The 19,349-nt window shown below is 50.6% G+C and overlaps 6 protein-coding genes across 6 annotated transcripts; 3 read left to right on the top strand and 3 right to left on the bottom strand.

Annotated features, from left to right (window-relative positions):
- Positions 1 to 251: 251 nt before the first annotated feature.
- On the top strand, positions 252 to 2,104 carry LRP88_03477 (uncharacterized protein; the record flags this gene model as incomplete). The annotated part of the gene is made up of 5 exons (XM_083240096.1): positions 252 to 800; positions 858 to 1,267; positions 1,322 to 1,553; positions 1,606 to 1,787; positions 1,840 to 2,104. 5 exons carry the CDS (start codon positions 252 to 254, stop codon positions 2,102 to 2,104), a joined length of 1,638 nt encoding a protein of 545 aa, XP_083105226.1.
- A 649-nt stretch (positions 2,105 to 2,753) lies between these two features.
- Positions 2,754 to 4,108, bottom strand: LRP88_03476 (uncharacterized protein; the record flags this gene model as incomplete). The annotated part of the gene is made up of 2 exons (XM_083240095.1): positions 2,754 to 2,775; positions 2,859 to 4,108. The coding sequence occupies 2 exons, from the start codon at positions 4,106 to 4,108 to the stop codon at positions 2,754 to 2,756; spliced, it is 1,272 nt and encodes a 423-aa protein (XP_083105225.1).
- A 2,330-nt stretch (positions 4,109 to 6,438) lies between these two features.
- On the top strand, positions 6,439 to 8,496 carry LRP88_03475 (uncharacterized protein; the record flags this gene model as incomplete). The annotated part of the gene is made up of 5 exons (XM_083240094.1): positions 6,439 to 6,649; positions 6,703 to 6,833; positions 6,881 to 6,975; positions 7,025 to 8,261; positions 8,311 to 8,496. 5 exons carry the CDS (start codon positions 6,439 to 6,441, stop codon positions 8,494 to 8,496), a joined length of 1,860 nt encoding a protein of 619 aa, XP_083105224.1.
- A 642-nt stretch (positions 8,497 to 9,138) lies between these two features.
- On the top strand, positions 9,139 to 11,487 carry LRP88_03474 (dipeptidyl peptidase IV N-terminal region-domain-containing protein; the record flags this gene model as incomplete). The annotated part of the gene is made up of 1 exon (XM_083240093.1): positions 9,139 to 11,487. One exon carries the CDS (start codon positions 9,139 to 9,141, stop codon positions 11,485 to 11,487), a length of 2,349 nt encoding a protein of 782 aa, XP_083105223.1.
- A 192-nt stretch (positions 11,488 to 11,679) lies between these two features.
- Positions 11,680 to 12,663, bottom strand: LRP88_03473 (ClpP/crotonase-like domain-containing protein; the record flags this gene model as incomplete). The annotated part of the gene is made up of 1 exon (XM_083240092.1): positions 11,680 to 12,663. The coding sequence occupies one exon, from the start codon at positions 12,661 to 12,663 to the stop codon at positions 11,680 to 11,682; it is 984 nt and encodes a 327-aa protein (XP_083105222.1).
- A 4,108-nt stretch (positions 12,664 to 16,771) lies between these two features.
- On the bottom strand, positions 16,772 to 18,498 carry LRP88_03472 (malate synthase; the record flags this gene model as incomplete). Its single annotated transcript, XM_083240091.1, has 4 exons — positions 16,772 to 17,005; positions 17,057 to 17,611; positions 17,666 to 18,090; positions 18,138 to 18,498. The coding sequence occupies 4 exons, from the start codon at positions 18,496 to 18,498 to the stop codon at positions 16,772 to 16,774; spliced, it is 1,575 nt and encodes a 524-aa protein (XP_083105221.1).
- Between the last annotated feature and the right edge of the window lie 851 nt (positions 18,499 to 19,349).

The following is a 19,349-nucleotide window of genomic DNA, read 5'->3' as shown; positions in this document are numbered from 1 at the left end:
CCGGAAACGAAGTGTTGGTCGTGGATTTGCCCCTGGTGCCGTCACTTGCCTTGACAATTCGGCTACACACTGAGCTTCAGTGAGGTGTCAATGACATCTCTGTTGGTAGTGGTAAAACTATATAAGCTTGCCAAGTTCTTGGCTACGGATAGTATCGAAACCAAGAGGCATCTTGAACAATTGTCTTCTCATTTTCGTGTACTCTATCCCGTGTTAGTCCATAGGCTGACGTTGTGCGTCATCTCGACATCATGGTCCCGGAAAATCATAAAAGCATTGAAAACGACAAAGCCAACGACAGTTCAAACGAACGGTCTGTCGATGGTCAAAAGCCCAATCCTCATGTTGCGACTACAAGCAACCCTTCCGGCCCCGAAAACATCGTTGACAACAAGGATGTAGATGACACGACCATATTTTACAACCTCAACAAAGACAAAGTCGACCCCATAACCCCAGAAGCAGAGAAGAAGCTGATCCGCAAGAACTTTTGGTTTCTTCTGACTCAGACGTGGTGGATCGCTTTCCTCATCCACCTCGACAAGTCGACGCTCTCGCAGGCCAGCACCATGGGGATATTCGACGATGTCGACATGTCCAAGAAGCAGTACAATGATCTTTTTGTTCTCTTTTACACGGGATATCTCATTGCTCTGTGGCCCGGGGCCTGGCTCTCGCAAAAGACTGGACAGAAACAGTTTATTGTGGGATCTTTGTTGCTGTGGGCGTTTTTACTCGGGATGCATCCTTTGGTGAAGACTGGCAAGCAGATGATGGCACTGCGTTTCATTCTCGGCATGGTAGGCAACACTCACTTCAACAAATCCATGGTTCGTGGGCTGACTTTGTTTCCAAAGACTGAATCTCAAATCGTTCCGAGCACGACAGTCCTCCACCAAGCCTTTTTCCCTCCCAAGAAAAGCCCCTGGGTTCAGCTCCTGTGGTGGGCATCGGGCAGTTTCGCCAACGTCCTCCTAACCATGGTAGCCTACAAACTCATCCTAGAAGACAATGCACACGCTCTCGTTGGTGGAATCTCCTCTTGGAAATGGCTTCACATCATCTGTGTCATCTTGACGTTTATCGTCTGCGTGCCGCTCGCCTTCTTTCTGCCCAACTCGCCAATCGAGGCCAAGTGGCTTTCGACAAAGGAAAAGATCCATACGATTGCAGCGATTCGCGAGTCTCAGTCTGGTATACGCAATTCGACGTGGAAGTGGTCGCAAGTCCGAGAAGCGTTTACAGATTTCAAGAGTTGGCTCTTCATGTACGTTCCAATAGACTCCTCTTGGTTGCATACGTACTGATGCATGATTTATAGTATCCACATGCTTTTCAACGAGCTCCCAAACAACACATCGCAGCAACTTCCCCTCATCGTCGTCGGTTTCGGATTCACACCCGCTGAAAGTGCTCTCTTCAACATTGCCAAGCCTCTTATCGGATCGTTCTTGGTCCTCGTCTCAGCTGCCATGTTGTACGCGACTAGACTTGGCACGGGCTACACTTGCGCAATCTCTTACGTTCCATGCTTTGTTGGGGGTATTATTGAAGTCGGTGATCTCCATCACATTGATTTCCTGTCCTATACTGACTTGGATATAGCTCGCTGCACCGTGGTCAAACAAGGTTGCTTTGGTTGTTGGGACGCAAATTTCCACATTCAAGCCGTCTTACCTCCTGGGCCTGTCCTGGGCTGGCACTACAACGACCGGCTACACCAAGAAGCTCACGGTTCTATCAACTTGTGTCGTTGCTGCATCAGTTGCCAACATGATTTCTCCAGAGTGAGTCAAGTTCTCGTTCTACTTCCCAGCCAATGCTGATAGACCATGGCAGGTTCTGGCAGCCGCAGTACAAGCCTCAGTACACCCTCCCATGGTCCTTCATGACCGCCTTCTGGTTCATTTCTCCTGGCATGTGTCTCATCATCCGCTGGTATCTCGTCCGCGAGAACAATCGCCGCAAGCAGATTCTCGAAGCCGACGACACTAGTTTTGAAGAACACGAGAAGCTCGACACGGGGGACCAGGTGATCGATATCAGAAACGAGGATCTGGACCAGACTGATCGGGAGAACCTCAAGTTTATTTATCCACTGTAGCTAAGCAGAAAGCAGTGAATGGAGCTATGGCAGGTTGCTATGGACAAAATAAGGGCTTAGGGGCGTTGGTTATCGCGATCAGGTTAGAATACCATGTTCCTCAGCACATGCAATCTCATCCGTAGATCTCAGTCCACTTTTTGGAACATATGTCAGCCGGGCATCCGGTCGATAAACAGCATGATATCCTGAATAGCTCTCAACCAGCCCTACCTGATCCACAGAGTCTCTTCCTGTAGGCCACTCGTCCGTTGCGCCCCCAGGCCAGAAACGACTCGGGTCCCCACGCTCGACCGTCATCCGATGAAGATGCGGTGCTGTTCGTAGCCTCCACCGAATCATTGGGACACACATGTGCTTCCAAAAGATAAGACGTAGCAAGGGTCCAATAAAGGTGAGTAGAAAGAGAGTACCGCCGATGAGAACAACGACGAGGATCGACACACCTGAAGTTGTGATCTTCCCAGGTGACTCCATCAACGTCAGCCGACAGGTCTCCAGTTGTTGCGTTGTTGCCTCAACAGCCCACACAGGGAGCTTTGACGAAACATAGTTGCGCCAATTTGACACTGCTCGGGTGGCAGATGTTAGGAGCACCATGCGACTTGCCAGTGCCAATCGTACAATCTCGGCATGCCCGCTTATCTCCCTAGGAGCCAGCTGTGTTGACCCTAGAGAAAGGGTGCGACTCGCGTAGACGGATTCACTGCTACCAGGGAACATGGAAAGCAAGGGAACCCATGTATTTACCCACATAAGCTCGAGAAAGCCCAGGTTTCTGTCTTCTTGAGATCTCGAGCTGCTGATGTATTCGCCGACTCCGTCGTTGCCTCCTAGCGATATACAGCTCTCTCTTCCTCCCGGGCAGTAGGCGTAGCTGGTGTTGCACATGATGGGTACAATAGCTCGCCTGTATCGATATTGCCCGCCGACTCGAGTATTGTTGGTGGCAAACACAGGATCATCGCTCGTAGTCGGGCTAAGTATCAAGCGGATGTGGTAGAACAAGATGGTGAGATCGCCGTCATGGGCCAGGGTATTGTTAGGTTCCCAGATGGAGGTCTTAGAGGAGCCGCTAGAGTTGAAGTAGGCAAACAAATCGTACCCATAGCAAAACCTCTCTTCGAGGTTAAACTCCTCAGTGACGTACTCATCTCCACCACTGCCGATGCTGCTGCCGTATAGTAATCCATAAGTATGCGTCCCGTCTTCCTCTATTCGCAGGAACTTCCTGCGATACTCTGGTTTGTAGCAAGTAGTCAACACACCAAATTCGGCATGACGAGAGGAAGACTTGCTTCCAATCCCCACTTCGGACTGCTTCACCCAGTAGTTGACGTCGACTCGGAAAGAGTTGTTTCGGTCGCAGGCTGGAGCCCAGTCTGGACACTCTGAAGATATTGCCACACGATCCTTGTCGTTTGAAAGACCAACTGCCGAAGCATTTGATCCGCTGTAGTTATATGCGTGCGTGTCGGCAAAGCGGAGCATATCCCAGGAGAGCAGTCCATCGTACTGGGACTGGGCCATCCAATTGCTATAGTTCAGAATCGGACTGCAATTTTCGATCGAGCCGGGAACCCCTTGCACAACGGGTATTCTCCGAGCCAAGAGCAGAGGGAGGAATATTGGCACCACGGTAAGCACCAGTGCGCCGAATAACCAAAGAATTGAAACACCTTTGGCTGGTTTGCACTTTGTAGATCCCAGGCATCGGTATGCAGGCGTGCTGACCAGCGCCGCCTGGGGGCTCATAGTGTTTGCCATCGCGACTCTGACCTGATCGACGTCCCATGCACGATGATGCTCAGGGAGAAGCCAAAACAGGCTCATCGCGTAGGGTCTAAAAAGCCGAACTGCAACGGCTTGGTAAAGGAGGGTGATGAGAGCGACGGCAATGGCCCAGGTGCTGCTGCTTATGACGGTCGGCCATCCATAGCGAACTATGGCGTCCCATTTTCGCATCTGATCCTCCGTGTATATGCCACTGCCCGTGTTGTTCATGGTTGGATTCCGGTTGGATTCCGTGCTCTGAAAAGCTGGGCTATTTGAGGTTGAGGGAATATTTGATAGGATGAGCGGTAGAGTGCGGTGTCAAGTCGAATTGTTTCTTGGCAGAGAAACAAATGCATCAATTATATGACCTACTCTCTTCATCAATTAAACAGGCAATTCAGCTGAAGTGGCAACTTCCTGGACCTCCGTCGTCAAATCAGCCTCGATACCACCCTATGACCTATCGCCTGTCTGTGAAAAGCAAACCCATCCAGGGGACGCAAGGCAGAGACAGGGCGGTGCAGAAACTTAAAGAATCCCAGCCAATCTCGAGCCAGGCCAATGGCCGTTGCTAACTTTAAGGTTAGGGCTTTGTTCAAACTCACGATTAAAGACGGAGAAACAAGAATATGACAGCCGAACTAGGGTTCTGTCAAGGCGTTTCCGGTTTTCCGGTGACAGTTTATTTATACCACAAGGCCTCTGACATGAGAATTTCATCACCAAGTCCTAGATTGCTGATGTGGGTACAGTATGCAGTATGCAATGGCTTAGACTAGGGCGGAGGACTTTCAGAACGGCTGATTCCATCGTGACGTACCATATCACCCTCGGCTGGAACTGCCAAATTGTTAAGGTACACAAATATCTCCCAAATAGTGTCTCTGTGGCCATAGATATTTGCATATCGTAGTCGAAATACCTACTCTTTCAGTAATAAAGTGGGATTAGGCGGTGATCGAGTTGCTACGGATGGTAGAACTTAGCATATGTCATATGTTTCTTAACTACTGATCAAATAGCTACCCGCAAAATCCTCATTCACGGGCGATACTTTTCTTATTGGGATATTACGCACGCTACTTTCTCTCGTAGGGAGACAGTTTCTTCGAGTTCACTCACCTCTATTCAATGCGAAGTCCTCTTCCAACAAGAGCTGCCTGCACCGTTCAGGGTTCTTCCCCCTTGGTAAGGACTAGGCATATTGAGCAAAGATCTTATTTGAATTCATTTTCTTCTCTATATTCCTTTAGGCCCAGATCAGGAACGGGGTTCTGACTGATCCCCGTTGCAAGAAGGGACAAGCCAGCGCATAAAATTAGCTTGGCCAGCGTCTTGTACCAAAACCCCGTTGCGTGAATCAGTCTGTTCCCCAGTTTCACCCCCTCACGGCGGGTTCATTTTGACTCGCAATTTCAGGTATGATCATCATCCCTTTGACCTCAAGGAGCAAGTCCGCAACGTGCGGGAGATCGTGGCGAGAAGGAGACTTCTCATTATGTGCACATATGCTCTTATGACGGTTGATGCTCTTATTGCCTGCTGGAAGAGGTGCTGGATTGAGCTAAGCGCGTTTGATAGGCATTTAACCCAAAAACCCAAACCTAGTTATCTCCCACATCCCCCATCCTGATCTGGGCCTTAGAGATGGCAATGCGACTATAACAAGATATAACTGACATATTTTAGTACTGTTAAGCTACTTCATCCGCCCCGTACAATCCACACGAGATGCTTTCCGTCCCTAGGGTAGGTAGGCATCTGAACAATGTAAGCGAGCGATTCACATGCAGCGTTTTATCGCTCATCACATCAATGTGTCACTTCAATGCGGGGATCTTGAATAGCAACTCGACTGTCTCTCCTACTAGTGTAGGATATGACAGGTCATGCGTGAGGGGCTAGGGTAACTAGTGATGTGTCTGACTGGCTGTTGCATTACTGCTGACGTGGTGCTATATGTCTCGAAGTACCTATCCTCACGACATATGTTCTTCAATCCCTCAGAGCGTATCTAGTTAGCAATACCCTTGGGTGAGCGTCGATGGACTTGGAGCTTCATTATCTATCCCAACTAGGATGAATACAATCCTTGGACACATTTCTAACTTTACGACCGTCGCACCTTACGCCTCTCGTATGATTGATCTGCATCATTCACACAGTAGGTCTTACTTCTTTTCAGCTCTAAAAGTGGGGAAGTAGGGCCTAGAAGCTCGATACGGCGCTCCAAGACCTGCCACTGAACGCATACTACATATGTGGCAGCCGCAAAGCTCCCCGGTTGGCGACACATTTGAGACATGGCAAGACCGGCACGCGGATTACGACCGTTTCGTGAATGATGGCTGAGTCGAGGAGGGGTAACGCATTCTTCACGCTGAGGGGTTGCTTGTGATGTCCAGCAACGTTAGGAAGTCGAGATCTCAACGATGGAATTCTGTGAGCAAGAAAAGCATATAAACTTGCTCAAACTACTAGCAATTGGCGAGATACTCTCAGCTCATCAGCCCATTCTTCTATACTCCCAGCTATTTTACTTGACCACTACTTGAATTATGGCACCTACTATCCCCTCCCCAACCCCCATCGTTGGCATCCAAAACCCAGGCGGCAAGCCCAGCCAGCGACTCCCCGTCGACGTCTTCCAGAGAGACCACCCCATTGCCTTTGCTTTGTATGTTCAGGCTCTCGCTGCCTGGCAGGCCAACGGCAATGAGAAGTTTGACCAGGACAATGCCAATGGCACGAGCTATTTCCAAGTCGTTGGTAAGTGAGCGCAATGCCAATGATACTCGCTAGGGGGAACTAATGCCCTGTAGGTGTTCACGGCGTCCCCTATGTCCCATGGCAGCAGGACCCTACGGCGGAGACTGTGGCAAACATCGGCTACTGCACCCACCGAAGTGTTCTATTCATCCCATGGCACCGGCCATACCTGATGCTCTACGAGGTGAGAACTACATAGTCATAGTCTATAAAGTATATTGACCCTGGCAGCAAATCATCCACTCGTATGCAGAGGAGATCGCAAACAAGGCGACTGGATATGCTGCCGAGGCGTACAAGAAGGCCCTCCAAGATGTTCGGCTACCGTAAGCCTTCCTCTTCTCGTAGTTTGACATTTTACTAAATTGCTTGAAGGTACTGGGACTGGGCCAGCGATCCTCATCTCCCCGCCGTCGTCATGTCTCCCACCATCACGCTCACCGTTCCAGGTGACTCTCCCAACTCCCAAAAGAAGCTCAACCTCGACCACAACCCCCTGTACTCGTATAAATTCACATCCAAGTTCGCCATCAATACAATCCAGAACGAGATGGGTTGGGAGAAGACTGACGCCTGGGCCGAGTCCAAGCGCTGTCCTGACGCCGATGGTCAGAGCAACCAGGAGATTGCCAACGTCCAAGTTGGAACCTTCCATATCTTCAAGAGTCAGACGTTCCAGTCTCTCACTGCTGTCAAGGACTTTGACCAGTTCACTTGTCAGGCTTGGAGACCCGAAGAAGTGCCTCATGCGTACAACTCTGTTGAGGGTATGCACAACAACATCCACAACTACACCGGTACCAACGACACGGTCTTGTATGATGAAAACACCAAGCGTCTTGGAAGCATGACGGACGTCCAAGCCAGCTCGTTTGACCCTGTATTCTGGCTCCATCACGTCAACTGTGATCGCCTTACTGCTCTTTGGCAGGCCCTGAACCCCAACTGCATCATCAACGAATGGCCATCCTTGAACGACCGCTTCGTTGCCAAGGAGGGAACTAAGGAAGGTGGAACTTCCAACCTCGAGCCTTGGCACAAGTCTTCTGCGCACACCATGGAAGACTACTATGTTGCCAACGATACCAAGGAGCTCTCGAGCACTTTCCTCGGTGGTTACTACTACCCTGAAACTCCTCTTGAGTACTTCCAGGATCCTGAGCAGATGAAGAAGTACACCACGAGAAAGATTTATGAGCTGTATGCGCCACCCAACCTGCGACCTCCTCCTCTTCGCGAAGGTAAGGGACTCAAGGGAATCCAGCCTCCCGTGGAAGCCAACCCCGGAGAAAACACCCGTCAGTGGCAAGTCTTCCTGCGCGTCCAGAACTTTGCGCTCACCGGCACCTGGGCCATCCACGTCTTCCTGGGTCAACTGCCCGACGCGACCGAGGATTGGTTCCTCTCCGAGAATCGCGTCGGAACCGTCACCATGCTGTCAAACCGCTCAAAGCAGCACTGCGCCAATTGCGTGAAGCAAGATGCGAGCGGTATTCTCGTCACAGGTACTGTGTCGTTGAATGAAGCGTTGGAGAAGCGAGGTATCGATGTTGAGGATAAGGATGCTGTAATTGCGTACTTGAAGAAGGAGTTGTCGTGGAGAGCTGTCAAGGTAAGATTTCCGTGAAATCAACTCGCAATTATGCTAACTCATGTGCTAGGACACCGTTAACGTGCCCTTGACCCATGATCTGTCGCTCACCGTGGGAGTCTCGGCGCAGGACGTTTCGATCCCTCAATCACCTGGTCAGTTGCCCCAATGGGGAGAATCTCATGTCTACCCTGAGATTACGGAGGGCAAGGACTGTGGTTTGAGCGAAGGCAACCGGTCCAAGCTTCATGTTTAATTATTTCCTTTGTCTGCGTGTGGAATCGTCCTTGTCGATCACTTGACAAAGTCGGAGTTGTGCAGTCACCGATAATCTCGGGTGCCATCTATTTCCGATAGAATCAGCCAATCAAGTGTGATAAGACGATAAAATTGTGCAACTGCAAGTATCCACAACCTACAGGGTCTCTTTGTAGTATCGAGCCCGAAGTAAAGAGGGGTATCACGAACAAGGATCAACAATCAAGCGGGGATATCTCTGCCAAGAGCGATTGTCTCATTGTCAAGATACGTTGCGACACATGAAATCGTCCTCTAACGGAGCAAACAGCGAAAAAAGACGAGAACTTTTGTCACGAGAGCGGGCGCCTGTTGGCTTGGCTGCAGGTCCCCGACGCAACATAGCACGGGGGACTTTTTGCCAGACCGTCCAAAACGGCAGGTCAAACATCCCGGTCGGGTTTCACCTCTAAGCCGCTGCGGGAAGGCGAAGGCAAACAGTGATCGTCGCGTTATCGTGGGTGAACAAGGTTAAGGTTATTCGAGATTAACGTGGTACGACGTCGTGGAAATATTAAAGCCGAGGGGATGCATCTCGGTGAGTTTTGTCTTTTTCCTCAGGGTTCCTCGTGTGACCTCCTCGTTGTCTTTCATTCTCAAAATGGCAGGGAAAAGCGCATTGGTGGCCTTGCTGGCTTTTGTCTCTTTTGGCTCAGCGGCCATTGACCCTCCTCGCAAGCCTTATCAGCCTGTCGGCGGTGGTGATCGTATCCTCACATTCAACGAGACCAGCCCCAGTGCCAGGATCAGGCCGTCGACTTTGAGCGTCGAGTGGTCTTCAGCTGGCAGCGATGGCAACTACATCGTCACCAACAGCGCCGGTGATCTTGTTCTAGAAGACATTGTCACTGGCAAGACCAGCAAGTTTGTCTCTGCGGACAAGCTACCCGAGGATCTCCATGAGAGTTGGATCAGCAGCGATGCTACCAAGCTGCTCATCGCCTCCAACTACACCAAACAGTACCGCTACTCGTACTTTGCCGACTACTTTATTCTCGACGTCAAATCCGGCAAGACAACACCTCTAGTCAAGGACCAAGTCGGCGACATTCAGTACGCAGAGTTTTCTCCCACAGGAGACAGCGTGGCTTTTGTCCGCGGCAACAACCTCTTCATCCGTGACGCAGAGGGGAAAATCAGCCAGATTACCAACGATGGCGGCCCTGATTTATTCCACGGCGTTCCGGATTGGGTCTACGAGGAAGAAATCTTCGGAGGTCGTTCCACTTTCTGGTTCTCTCCCGATGCCAAGTTCTTGGCTTTCCTGAGCTTCAACGAGACTGGCGTTGGCACTTTCACCATCCCATACTATATGGACGGCGAAAAGCTTGCGCCCGAGTATCCTCGTGAGTTGGATTTGAGATACCCCAAGGTCGGATCCAAGAACCCAACCGTCGAGCTCAACATCCTTGACCTCTCCTCTGGCGACTACAAGCCTGTTCCCGTCGATGCCTTTGAGCCTGAAGAGCTCATCATCGGTGAAGTTGCTTGGGTCACTGATGACCACAGCGCCGTCATCTACAGAGCCTTCAACCGTGTTCAGGACAAGGATGCCCACATTGTTGTTGACCCCACCACTTTGAAGTCCAAGCAAGTTCGTGAGCGGGATGGTACCGACGGATGGCTCGAGCACACTCTTTCCATCTCCTACGTCGGTCCTCTCAGTGCCTCGGGCAAGGAAACCTACTACGTGGACGTTTCTGATGAGGATGGCTGGAATCACATCTACCTTTACCCTGTGAACGGTGGAGAAGCCATCCAACTGACATCCGGAGAGTGGGAAGTGACAAACATCTTGAACATCGACACCGCCAGAAGCTTGGTTTACTTCCAAGCTGCGAAGCGTCACTCTACTGAGCGACATGTCTACAAGGTCTCGTGGAATACCAAGAAGATCACCCCCCTCGTGGACGAGACTGTTCCTGCCTATTGGTCGGCGTCCTTCTCCTCCAAGGGCGGCTACTACATTCTCACCTACCAGGGTCCCGATGTTCCCTACCAGGAGCTTTACTCTTCCAACTCCACGGCCAAGTCGATTCGTGTATTGGAAGACAACAAGCAGTTCTACAAGACCATCTCACAGTACAACCTCCCCAACATCACCTACTTTGAGCTTGAACATCCCGATGGCTACAAGCTGAACGTGAGGCAGCAGCTCCCCGTCAACTTTGATCCTTCGAAGCAATATCCCGTCCTCTTCACCCCGTACGGAGGTCCCAACTCGCAGCAGGTCGCCAAGTCTTTTCAGGCCTACAACTGGAGAGCATACATCTCCTCCGACCCTGAGCTCCAGTACATTACCTACACAGTCGACAACCGCGGAACCGCCCAGCGAGGCCGCAAGTACCGCTCGCTCGTGACCGCCCAACTCGGCAAGCTAGAGCCCCTCGATCAAATCTGGGCCGCAGAGGAGTTGATCAAGAAGTTTGACTACATCAACCCAGACAAGGTTGGAATGTGGGGATGGTCCTACGGCGGATACCTCACCGCCAAGACCATCGAAGTCAACTCCGGAGTCTTCACATTCGGCCTGATCACAGCTCCAGTATCCGACTGGCGATTCTACGACTCCATGTACACGGAGCGATACATGAAGACGCTCGACGCCAACCGTGACGGCTACCTCGAGACAGCTGTGCACAAGGTCGACGGCTTCAAGAACATTGCAGGCGGCTTCAGCGTTCTCCACGGCACTGGAGATGACAACGTGCACTACCAGCACGCGGCGGCGTTGATTGATCTTCTCGTCGGTGAGGGCGTATCACCTGAGAAGATGAAGATGTTTGCGTTCACTGATAGTGATCACAGCATTGTTTATAATGGTGCTAGTGTATATATTTACAAGTATCTTACTGCGAGGTTGTATGATGAGGTTAAGAGGGAGCCAAAGAACAAGCTGCTGGCTCATCAGTGGACCAAGAGGCGGGTTGATGGTGTGTCGAGAGCTTAATCTTTGGAAGCTATTTACAGGCTTGTTGTATCATACGATAGACCACAAAGTGGGATGATAGAATCAACTTGATTTTGATAATCCAAACGTTCTCAAGGCGATGAGTGAAGACAAGAATATCATGTCTACCAATGAGTGATCTTCTCATTTGTAGTATGCAGTAGGGCAATTGGATCATCATAGACGGCCGCACTACAGCTTTGAAGACTTGCTAACCCAATCCGGAGACCTCTTCTGCAAGAATGCTCCAATACCCTCCTTGGCATCCTCGCTCTTCGCATGCAAAGCCATGACTCTCCCCGCCCAGCGAGCAGCCGCTTCAAAGCCATCGCCCCCTTCTTCGCCATCAGGTGCTCCCGTACCAAGTTGCGTCCAATATGCCCATTTGCCAACGGCTTGTTGCTGAGCAGACATGGCTGCTAGTTGATCGATGACGGCTGAAACTCGGGTTTCGAATGCCGCGCTGCTAGCCTCACTCGACGGATTTTTTTCTGAGACTTGAACAATATCAACTGCCCCTGGGATATCCGATGCCTTAACCGGTTGTGCTGTTGCCAGTAGTCGATATGTTGCCCCAGGAGGTAACCTGCGTGAGACGGCAGTCGATGGACTAGTGCAAGGCAGCCCGATCTTTGCTCCTGGCAAAGCAAACTTGGTCTCTGCCAACGCCATAGGAAAGTCTGTTGCCATGGCGAGTTGAAATCCGGCGGCTGTGGCGAGGCCTTGGATGGGGCAAACAACCAGAATTGGACTCCGTCTAATCAACGTCATGACCTCTGCGCAGAGATTGAACAGAAGTTTGACATCATCATGGCTGAGTCCTGAAAGTTCCTTCAGATCGTGCCCAGATGAAAAGACAGGCCCCTCGCTTCGCAGAACCAGCACATCAGGAAGTCCAGCTCTCTCCCTCTTCCATTCAGACGAATTGACCAACCACCCGTATTTCTTCCACTGCTCGCTCGTCGTATCATCTCGACGTACAGCCTTCTCCAAGTCTTCCAAGATCCGAGTTTGAAAAGGCGGCAAGATGCGAAGTTGTCCGCTCACGGGAGATGTGAGAGCCTCGGTGAGCTGTCTCTTGAGGTCTTGCAGCACGCCAAGACTCAGAGCGTTGCGTTTTGCTGGGTTGGAGAGTCGTATGTAGGCGACATTAGGTGGGAGCTTAGGGAAAGGCATCGTTTTCTGTGATACCCAAGTTGATTCGAGATTCTTCAAGTCTCTGCAAAACTGAACAAGGATGGAAGATGGTATTAGCCCTGGTCGAGTGGCCCTGGGTGGTTGTCAACCTTAACCCCGCATTCTCGGCTATCCTATCCGCCACCCGGCAACGCCTCGGTCAACAATCAGCGAATGAGACACAACCAGGGCAAGCCAAAGAGTGCAAATGAATATTACCTAGGGATGAAACGAGATACTAATTTTCATCCTTTAATCATACAAGTAAAACAGTTTTGATATCCTTGGCAATAGCATCAAAATCTCCCTCATGCCACTCCGCAAACATTGCTCCGCGGACATAAGCTCCCCCAAGCAGGGCATATCTCCCACCTCCTTGCGGCCGTAACACGAATGGTGCGTCTGCTCCGACCAAATTCCAAACCTCGTCACCCTCCCTTATCGACTTCGCGCCGATCCCAAGCTGTCCCTCCTTTGTTGCAAAAAGGTGTTTGCCCGAACAGTTGATCTCGACTTCTCTCTGAAATTCAAGCGCCTCTGCCGAAAAAGGCCTCGACAGCTGTTTCATGGCCACTTGCGCCATGGCCATTCCTTCGTCACTCCTTCTACCTTTTGCCCAAGCAGCGTCGAGCTCCGGCAAGATGGCGCTCATCTCCTTGGGAAATAGGTCGTTCTGAACATCATCACTGAGCTGGCCTTTCAGAATCTTCTGAGCACGGTACATGGCGCTTATCGATGACTTGAGCATATCCCAGTTAGGGGAATCTCCCCCAAATTGGCTAAACATGCCATTTGTCTGCCCGCTTGATGCAGCGGGATCAGAGAAAAGCCCAGCAATGATCACTCGCAGGTGCAGTTCCCGATCCCAGAATCGTAAAAGTAGGCCAACTATGCTTCTTGATGGCGGGAACTCTTTTCCAAACCGGTTTGTTAGCAGTGTCCTCCAAAAACCCTCCAATCGAGACTGAATGACTACTGCTCCCCCATCCTGAATGGGAACATGGCCATATATCTCCTCATTCGGGACCAAACCGCTGGTCTCAAGGTACGATCTCAGAGAAGGCGTTAAAGGTGGAATCCACACACTTGAATCTTCCGGAAGACTTTGCAAAAGACTCATAAGGGAGTTGGGGCCATTGTCAACGCCTGGACCGAGGAGCCCAGTGAGCTCATGAACCGCGCGGGCTGTCCCAATGCGCAGTCCTCGCACCTCAAGAACTCCACCTGGATGAAACGTGAAGTTTGTGGTGCTAGGATGTTTCCCTTTAGACCACATCCTTAATACTGGATGGACCCTTGGCGAGGCTAGGCCATCACTGGTGAAGTCCGGAACCCAAGATTCGAGGCCAGGAGTCTTAGTTCGCTCGGGGTTTTCTTTCAAGGCGAGATCGTTTAGGCTATCGCTCGACTGTAGCATAAACTGCATTGCATCTCGGAAAACTTCTGCGATGGGCTTCTCGTAGGCTGGATGCAGCGTTCCACCCTGACCTAACTCCTCGGCCAGACCGAGAAAGGCATAAACCTTGTCTCTCGGATCTGTCGCCCTCATGCTCTTGAACGGACCCAAAACATGGCTCAGGCCATGGCGGTCGGGCTTCCGAGTCTTTTCCGGAGAAGAAATAGAGCTTTTGAACCCAAAAACCTTTGTCCTCATCCCGGAGAGGTGTTTCAACATCGACTGGTTCGGCCGGTCATCTGGGTTTGGCTGGTAAAGACGGGCTCCTGGGTCCCGTGCCTTCACGATCCTCGCCTGTTCAGTGAAACTGTTGGATTGCCCCTGAAGCGCCTGAGCAAGGCCCGTCATGGAGCTAAGACACTTGGCCTCCATCAACAGGTCCATGAGATAACTAAGGTGGTCAAGAGTGAAGGTTGTTATTCCACAACAAAATGACAACTGCTTGGAGAGCGCGGCTTCCTGCACAACCCACGAGCGCCAAAACCAGGAGCGACTCAGAAAAGCGTAGAGAGCAATCCACTCCCAAGGCTCTATTGGCTCCATGCCAATATCGCTGTAATTCTTCATTTGAAAGATATTCAGTGCGACAAGCTTCGAAAACATCTCGTCCTCTGTATTCAGTAGCTTCGTCATGGTATCAACCGCAGATTGAGAAAACTGATCGTCGCCGCCAAGCCAGACTAAACAGAGCCGCGACTGCTTATATATTCGGCCCATAAGCATAACCTGAGAGTTTCGTTCTTTGAGGTCCGACTGATTGATGCAGATCTGGTCGATCCAGATATACAACGTTGGGGAGACGATCTCTGTCATGTTTGAGCCCTCCATTCCTGCTAACGTCTGACAATATCGATGACCTGTCTTGGAAGCTCGCAGACGTAAACTTAGAATGGCCGCATATAGGTTGGCAGTGACCGAAAAGGGCTTCCCATCGCAGATGATGTCAAAGGACGGCGCAGCCCAGGCGGCGGCTGACGAGACCTCGCTTACATTGGAGTAGATAGTGACTGGGCAACTCCAAGTATAAGAGAGTGCATCGTAAACCGGATCATCGTCCAAGTCCTTGACGACGAGAGAGCAGCGGGGAGGAGTATAGAAGTCGAGCTCGTTTTCAAACTTTTCTGAATGCACTTGAAGCACCCGGATTGACGTCGATGTCGGCAAGGGATTGTAGTCGGTCACATGGCGCTTGCGATTCTCGCAGTTCTCGGGTGGCCTAATCAAAGGAATAGTTGTTCCCTTGGGACCGTTGCTGGGTCTCGAAGACGTGCGCTCAAAAAGCTGCCTAGTCTGTTGCCTCAGTCTTTTGTGGATTGGACAAGTTGCGATTTCATCCTGGTTCACACATTGGCTTAGCCGGAAACCGCCGTGCTCCAATGAGATAGGCCCAAACATCAAATCAGATCGTAATCAAGTCGCTATTCAACAAGAACCCGAGATCTTGACAGCAGCTGTTGGGTACGCATGCATAGCTCAGCACTGTAAGCCTGAGATTCGCCAATCCCTTCGCCAGGTTCCCAAAAGTATTTTGACAGTTTAGAATCCCCTTTCCTATTCATTGCCCTTGTTTCGACTCATCCCACCTCATCCAAGCCAGTTAAGAACGAACCACATGCACCCTAAACCAATGCGTCAACTTCATCGCTTATATCCACTACCCTTTCCCCCAAAGTTGGGATGCCCCAAACCCTTCCTTTCCATAATCGCAAGTCCCTCGCCCTTCTGACATGAAAACAGCTCCATCTCCATCAACTTTTCGTAGAACGGCACCGACCGTTCCCAATCCCCCGTCATCAACAAGCTCCTCCGTAGATGAGGCAGAGACTCAATGACCTCCTGAACACATCTCACAAGCCAACTCCCAAGGCCTTTCCCTTGATATAACGGATCCACCCAGACGTCGGTCAAGTATAGGAATGTTGTATAATCGGTGACGCAGCGGGCGATGCCCAAAAGTTTCCGTTCCGGTTCCTCAGGCCTGCCCGTCTTGGAGGTTTCGTCTGGTGATTCATGACAGTGGTATAATCCAAAGCACAAGGAATTATCAAGCATCTCCTTCATGGCATCCTCAGGTAGTGCACCGGCCCAGTAGAAGTCATCAGAGGAGAATATTTCAATGAGACGCTTCACGGGAATAAGGCTTGCGTCCGTGGAGATGAGGTACGATCCCTGTCTCCAGGATCGCTTTCGGAGTCGACTGGGGGTTGATTCCATTGCTTGCTGATGCGAGATGTGATGTTGATTCGATTGAGATGTTTGCAAAAGAAGTCTTTGATGTCGGATTTGTCTTTTTTAAGCCGTCTTCTATCGAATTTAGGGAAGATTCTAGTTTGGTTTGACTCAAACCGTTTGAGTCACACCGAGCCGGAGCTTCACCCGAGGCATCGGCGCTCTTCGCCGAAAAGCAAGCTAGTCTTATCACAACCACGCAAAGGGATGGCAAGTAACACAATGAGCAAAACCTGTATAACAATAAACTTTAAAAGTAAAGGAAATCCAGTCCAACGCCGGTATATACCATTTGACCATGACCATGCCCTGTGCAACCACCACGGATCGCATCATCTATTTTGTTCCTGTCGTCGTGACGTCCTCATACAACACCCTTTAAGCCATCAGTAGAGATTCCATTTAAGTGGGTTAAAATGATACTTACTCAGTCAAGAAGCCTGCGTACTTCTCTCCCGTGATCTGCTCACTCATAAACTGCTGGGCAATCTCGAATTTGTGGCCCTCGGCAGCTGTCTTCAGCAGAGCTCCATGCTGCTCATCAAGAAGCTTGAGGATGGTCTTCTTATCCAACCGGACTCCCTCTGCGGTGCTGACTTTGTGGTGGACCCACTGCCAGAGCTGTGAGCGAGAGACCTCGGCGGTAGCTGCGTCCTCCTTTTAAATAGTTAGATAAGATGTCTATCTTAGGAAGCAGAAGTGACTCACCATGAGGTTGTTGATAGGGCTGCAGCCGACTCCACGCACCCACGCCTCTATATACACCAAGCAAACATGGATGTTCTTCTTCACACCCTCAAGAGTGATCTTACCGGGTACATTAGGATTGAGAAGGTCATCCCGAGTAACGGGTACTGTCTCAGATCGGCGGAAGATCTGGTTGGAAGTGGGCATGTAAGTATTGAAAATGTCTTCCGCAATTGGTGCCAGGGCTGGGTGCGCAACCCAAGTGCCATCATGTCCAGCCAGGACCTCTCGAAGCTTGTCGGCCTCCACGTTGGCCAGAGCCTTTGCGTTGGCGGCTTCGTCGTTCTTGATCGGAATCAGCGCAGCCATTCCACCCATGGCATGCACGCCACGTCGATGACAGGTCTCAATGAGTAGCTTGACGTAGGCATCCATGAAAGGAACAGTCATGGTAACGTCGGCACGGTCGGGAAGAATGAACTTGGGATGGTTTCGGAAGATCTTGATAAAGGTGAAGATGTAGTCCCATCGCCCACAGTTCAAACCGCCAATATGCTTTCGAAGTTCATAGATGATCTGTAGAAGAGTTAGAGTCAAACAAAAGGTCTCAACGCAAAGTGAAGCACGAACCTCGTCCATCTCGAAAACAGCTGTGATGGTTTCGATCAAGACAGTAGCTCGGACAGTGCCCCGAGGAATACCAATGTAGTCCTGAGCAACATTGAAAACATCATTCCAAAGACGAGCTTCAAGATGAGACTCCAACTTGGGAAGGTAGAAGTAAGGTCCGAATCCAGTCTTGATGAGCTCCTTGGCGTTGTGGAAGAAGTAAAGTCCAAAGTCGAACAATGCACCCGAGATGGGAGTACCGTTGACAGTGAAATGGGCTTCGTCGAGGTGCCATCCGCGGGTGCGGCAGATGAGAGTGGGAAGAGTTCGGTCGGTTCTCAACTTGTAATCCTTTTCGCCAATCTTGAAATCAATCCGGCGTCGGATAGCGTCGTACAGGTTGAGTTGACCTTCGATGACGTTCTTCCATGTCGGAGTGAGCGAGTCTGGTTGTATTAGCTACCACGCCAAGCCCTCGTTTCAGGAACCATACCCTCGAAGTCAGCCATATAGCAGTAAACATTAGAGTTGAGGGCATTGACAATCATCTTGCGATCCGTCGGCCCTGTAATCTCAACCCTGCGGTCGGCCAAGCCAGGCGCAGGAGAGGCTCCTTGCCAATGGCTATGCTCTCGAACATGCTTGGTATCGGGTAGAAAGTCGGGCAGTTCTCCAGCGTCAAACTGCTTCTGTCGAAGCTCACGACGATGCAGCAATGACTTTCGGGTAGCCTCGAATGAATGATGCAGGACAGAAAGAAACTCGCAGGCTTCAGGTGTAAGGATCTTCTGGGTAGCTTCACTGGATGCACCTAGAACAGCGTACTGCTGCTTCTTGTGAGGAACGAGAACCATGGTTGAAATTTTGGGTTGTTCACTTGTGAACTAGTCAATGATGAAGTTGCTGTGAGCCGTGATGATCTGTTACGTTCTTCCGGCGGGTCTTCCATGATCATCTTATACTTGGATGAAACATTGAGTTCCCATGTAGGAGTCTACGGCTGGCACCCGAATTTCGAAACTAATTGCTAGAATTCTGTCTCATCGGGCGCTGTCCCGGGGGCAAACTTGAACAATACACGATGTTATCTTTGTCTCGGGAGTCTATCCGGTGAGGGCTCTACTCAGCCAGGCCGTGCGGCTAGTCTCCATTTCCTACTAAGTCTAGGCAAGTTCTATTTCACCCAGATACGCAATGGCTCAAGTCTCGGACCCATTCTCCGAAGTGAGTAGCGCCGAGAGAGGCCAAAGCGTGCCCGGCCACAGACCCCGAAGGTGGATCGGGAAGCTTCCGACAACATGCCGCTGGGCCACAATCCCGATTTACCAGAAGTCTCTTGGCTCTGAAAGTAATCGGTTCTTCAACACCCGGCAGAGCACGCTTGAAAGTGTTTCGGAGCTTGATGCCGACTGATTCAGGGTAGCAGGTGTTTAATAAATAAGGTCGCAAAAGGTCTAGCTTCACTTTCAACATGAACAGAGAGCATCGCCCATCTGCATGCAAATGCATGCATTGACCGTTATTGTTATTGTAGACAATTATGACTCCAAAAACCCATCAGCCTCAATAGCAAAAGATACAGTTATACAGTTACCACCCATAACTATTAACCAAAAGGACTCTAACCTTTGACGTTAACTCGGCTATACTTGGCTACCCTGCATCTCATGTCTTGTTGAGGAATTGCTTATCTTTTACATGTCAG

This window comes from Fusarium phalaenopsidis, assembly GCF_050370095.1.
Source record: "Fusarium phalaenopsidis strain FUZ10S chromosome Unknown contig_32286, whole genome shotgun sequence".
Classification (NCBI taxonomy): Eukaryota; Fungi; Ascomycota; class Sordariomycetes; order Hypocreales; family Nectriaceae; genus Fusarium; species Fusarium phalaenopsidis.
The sequence above is the reverse complement of the archived record's forward strand: the minus strand, read 5'-3'. Positions and strand labels throughout refer to the sequence as shown.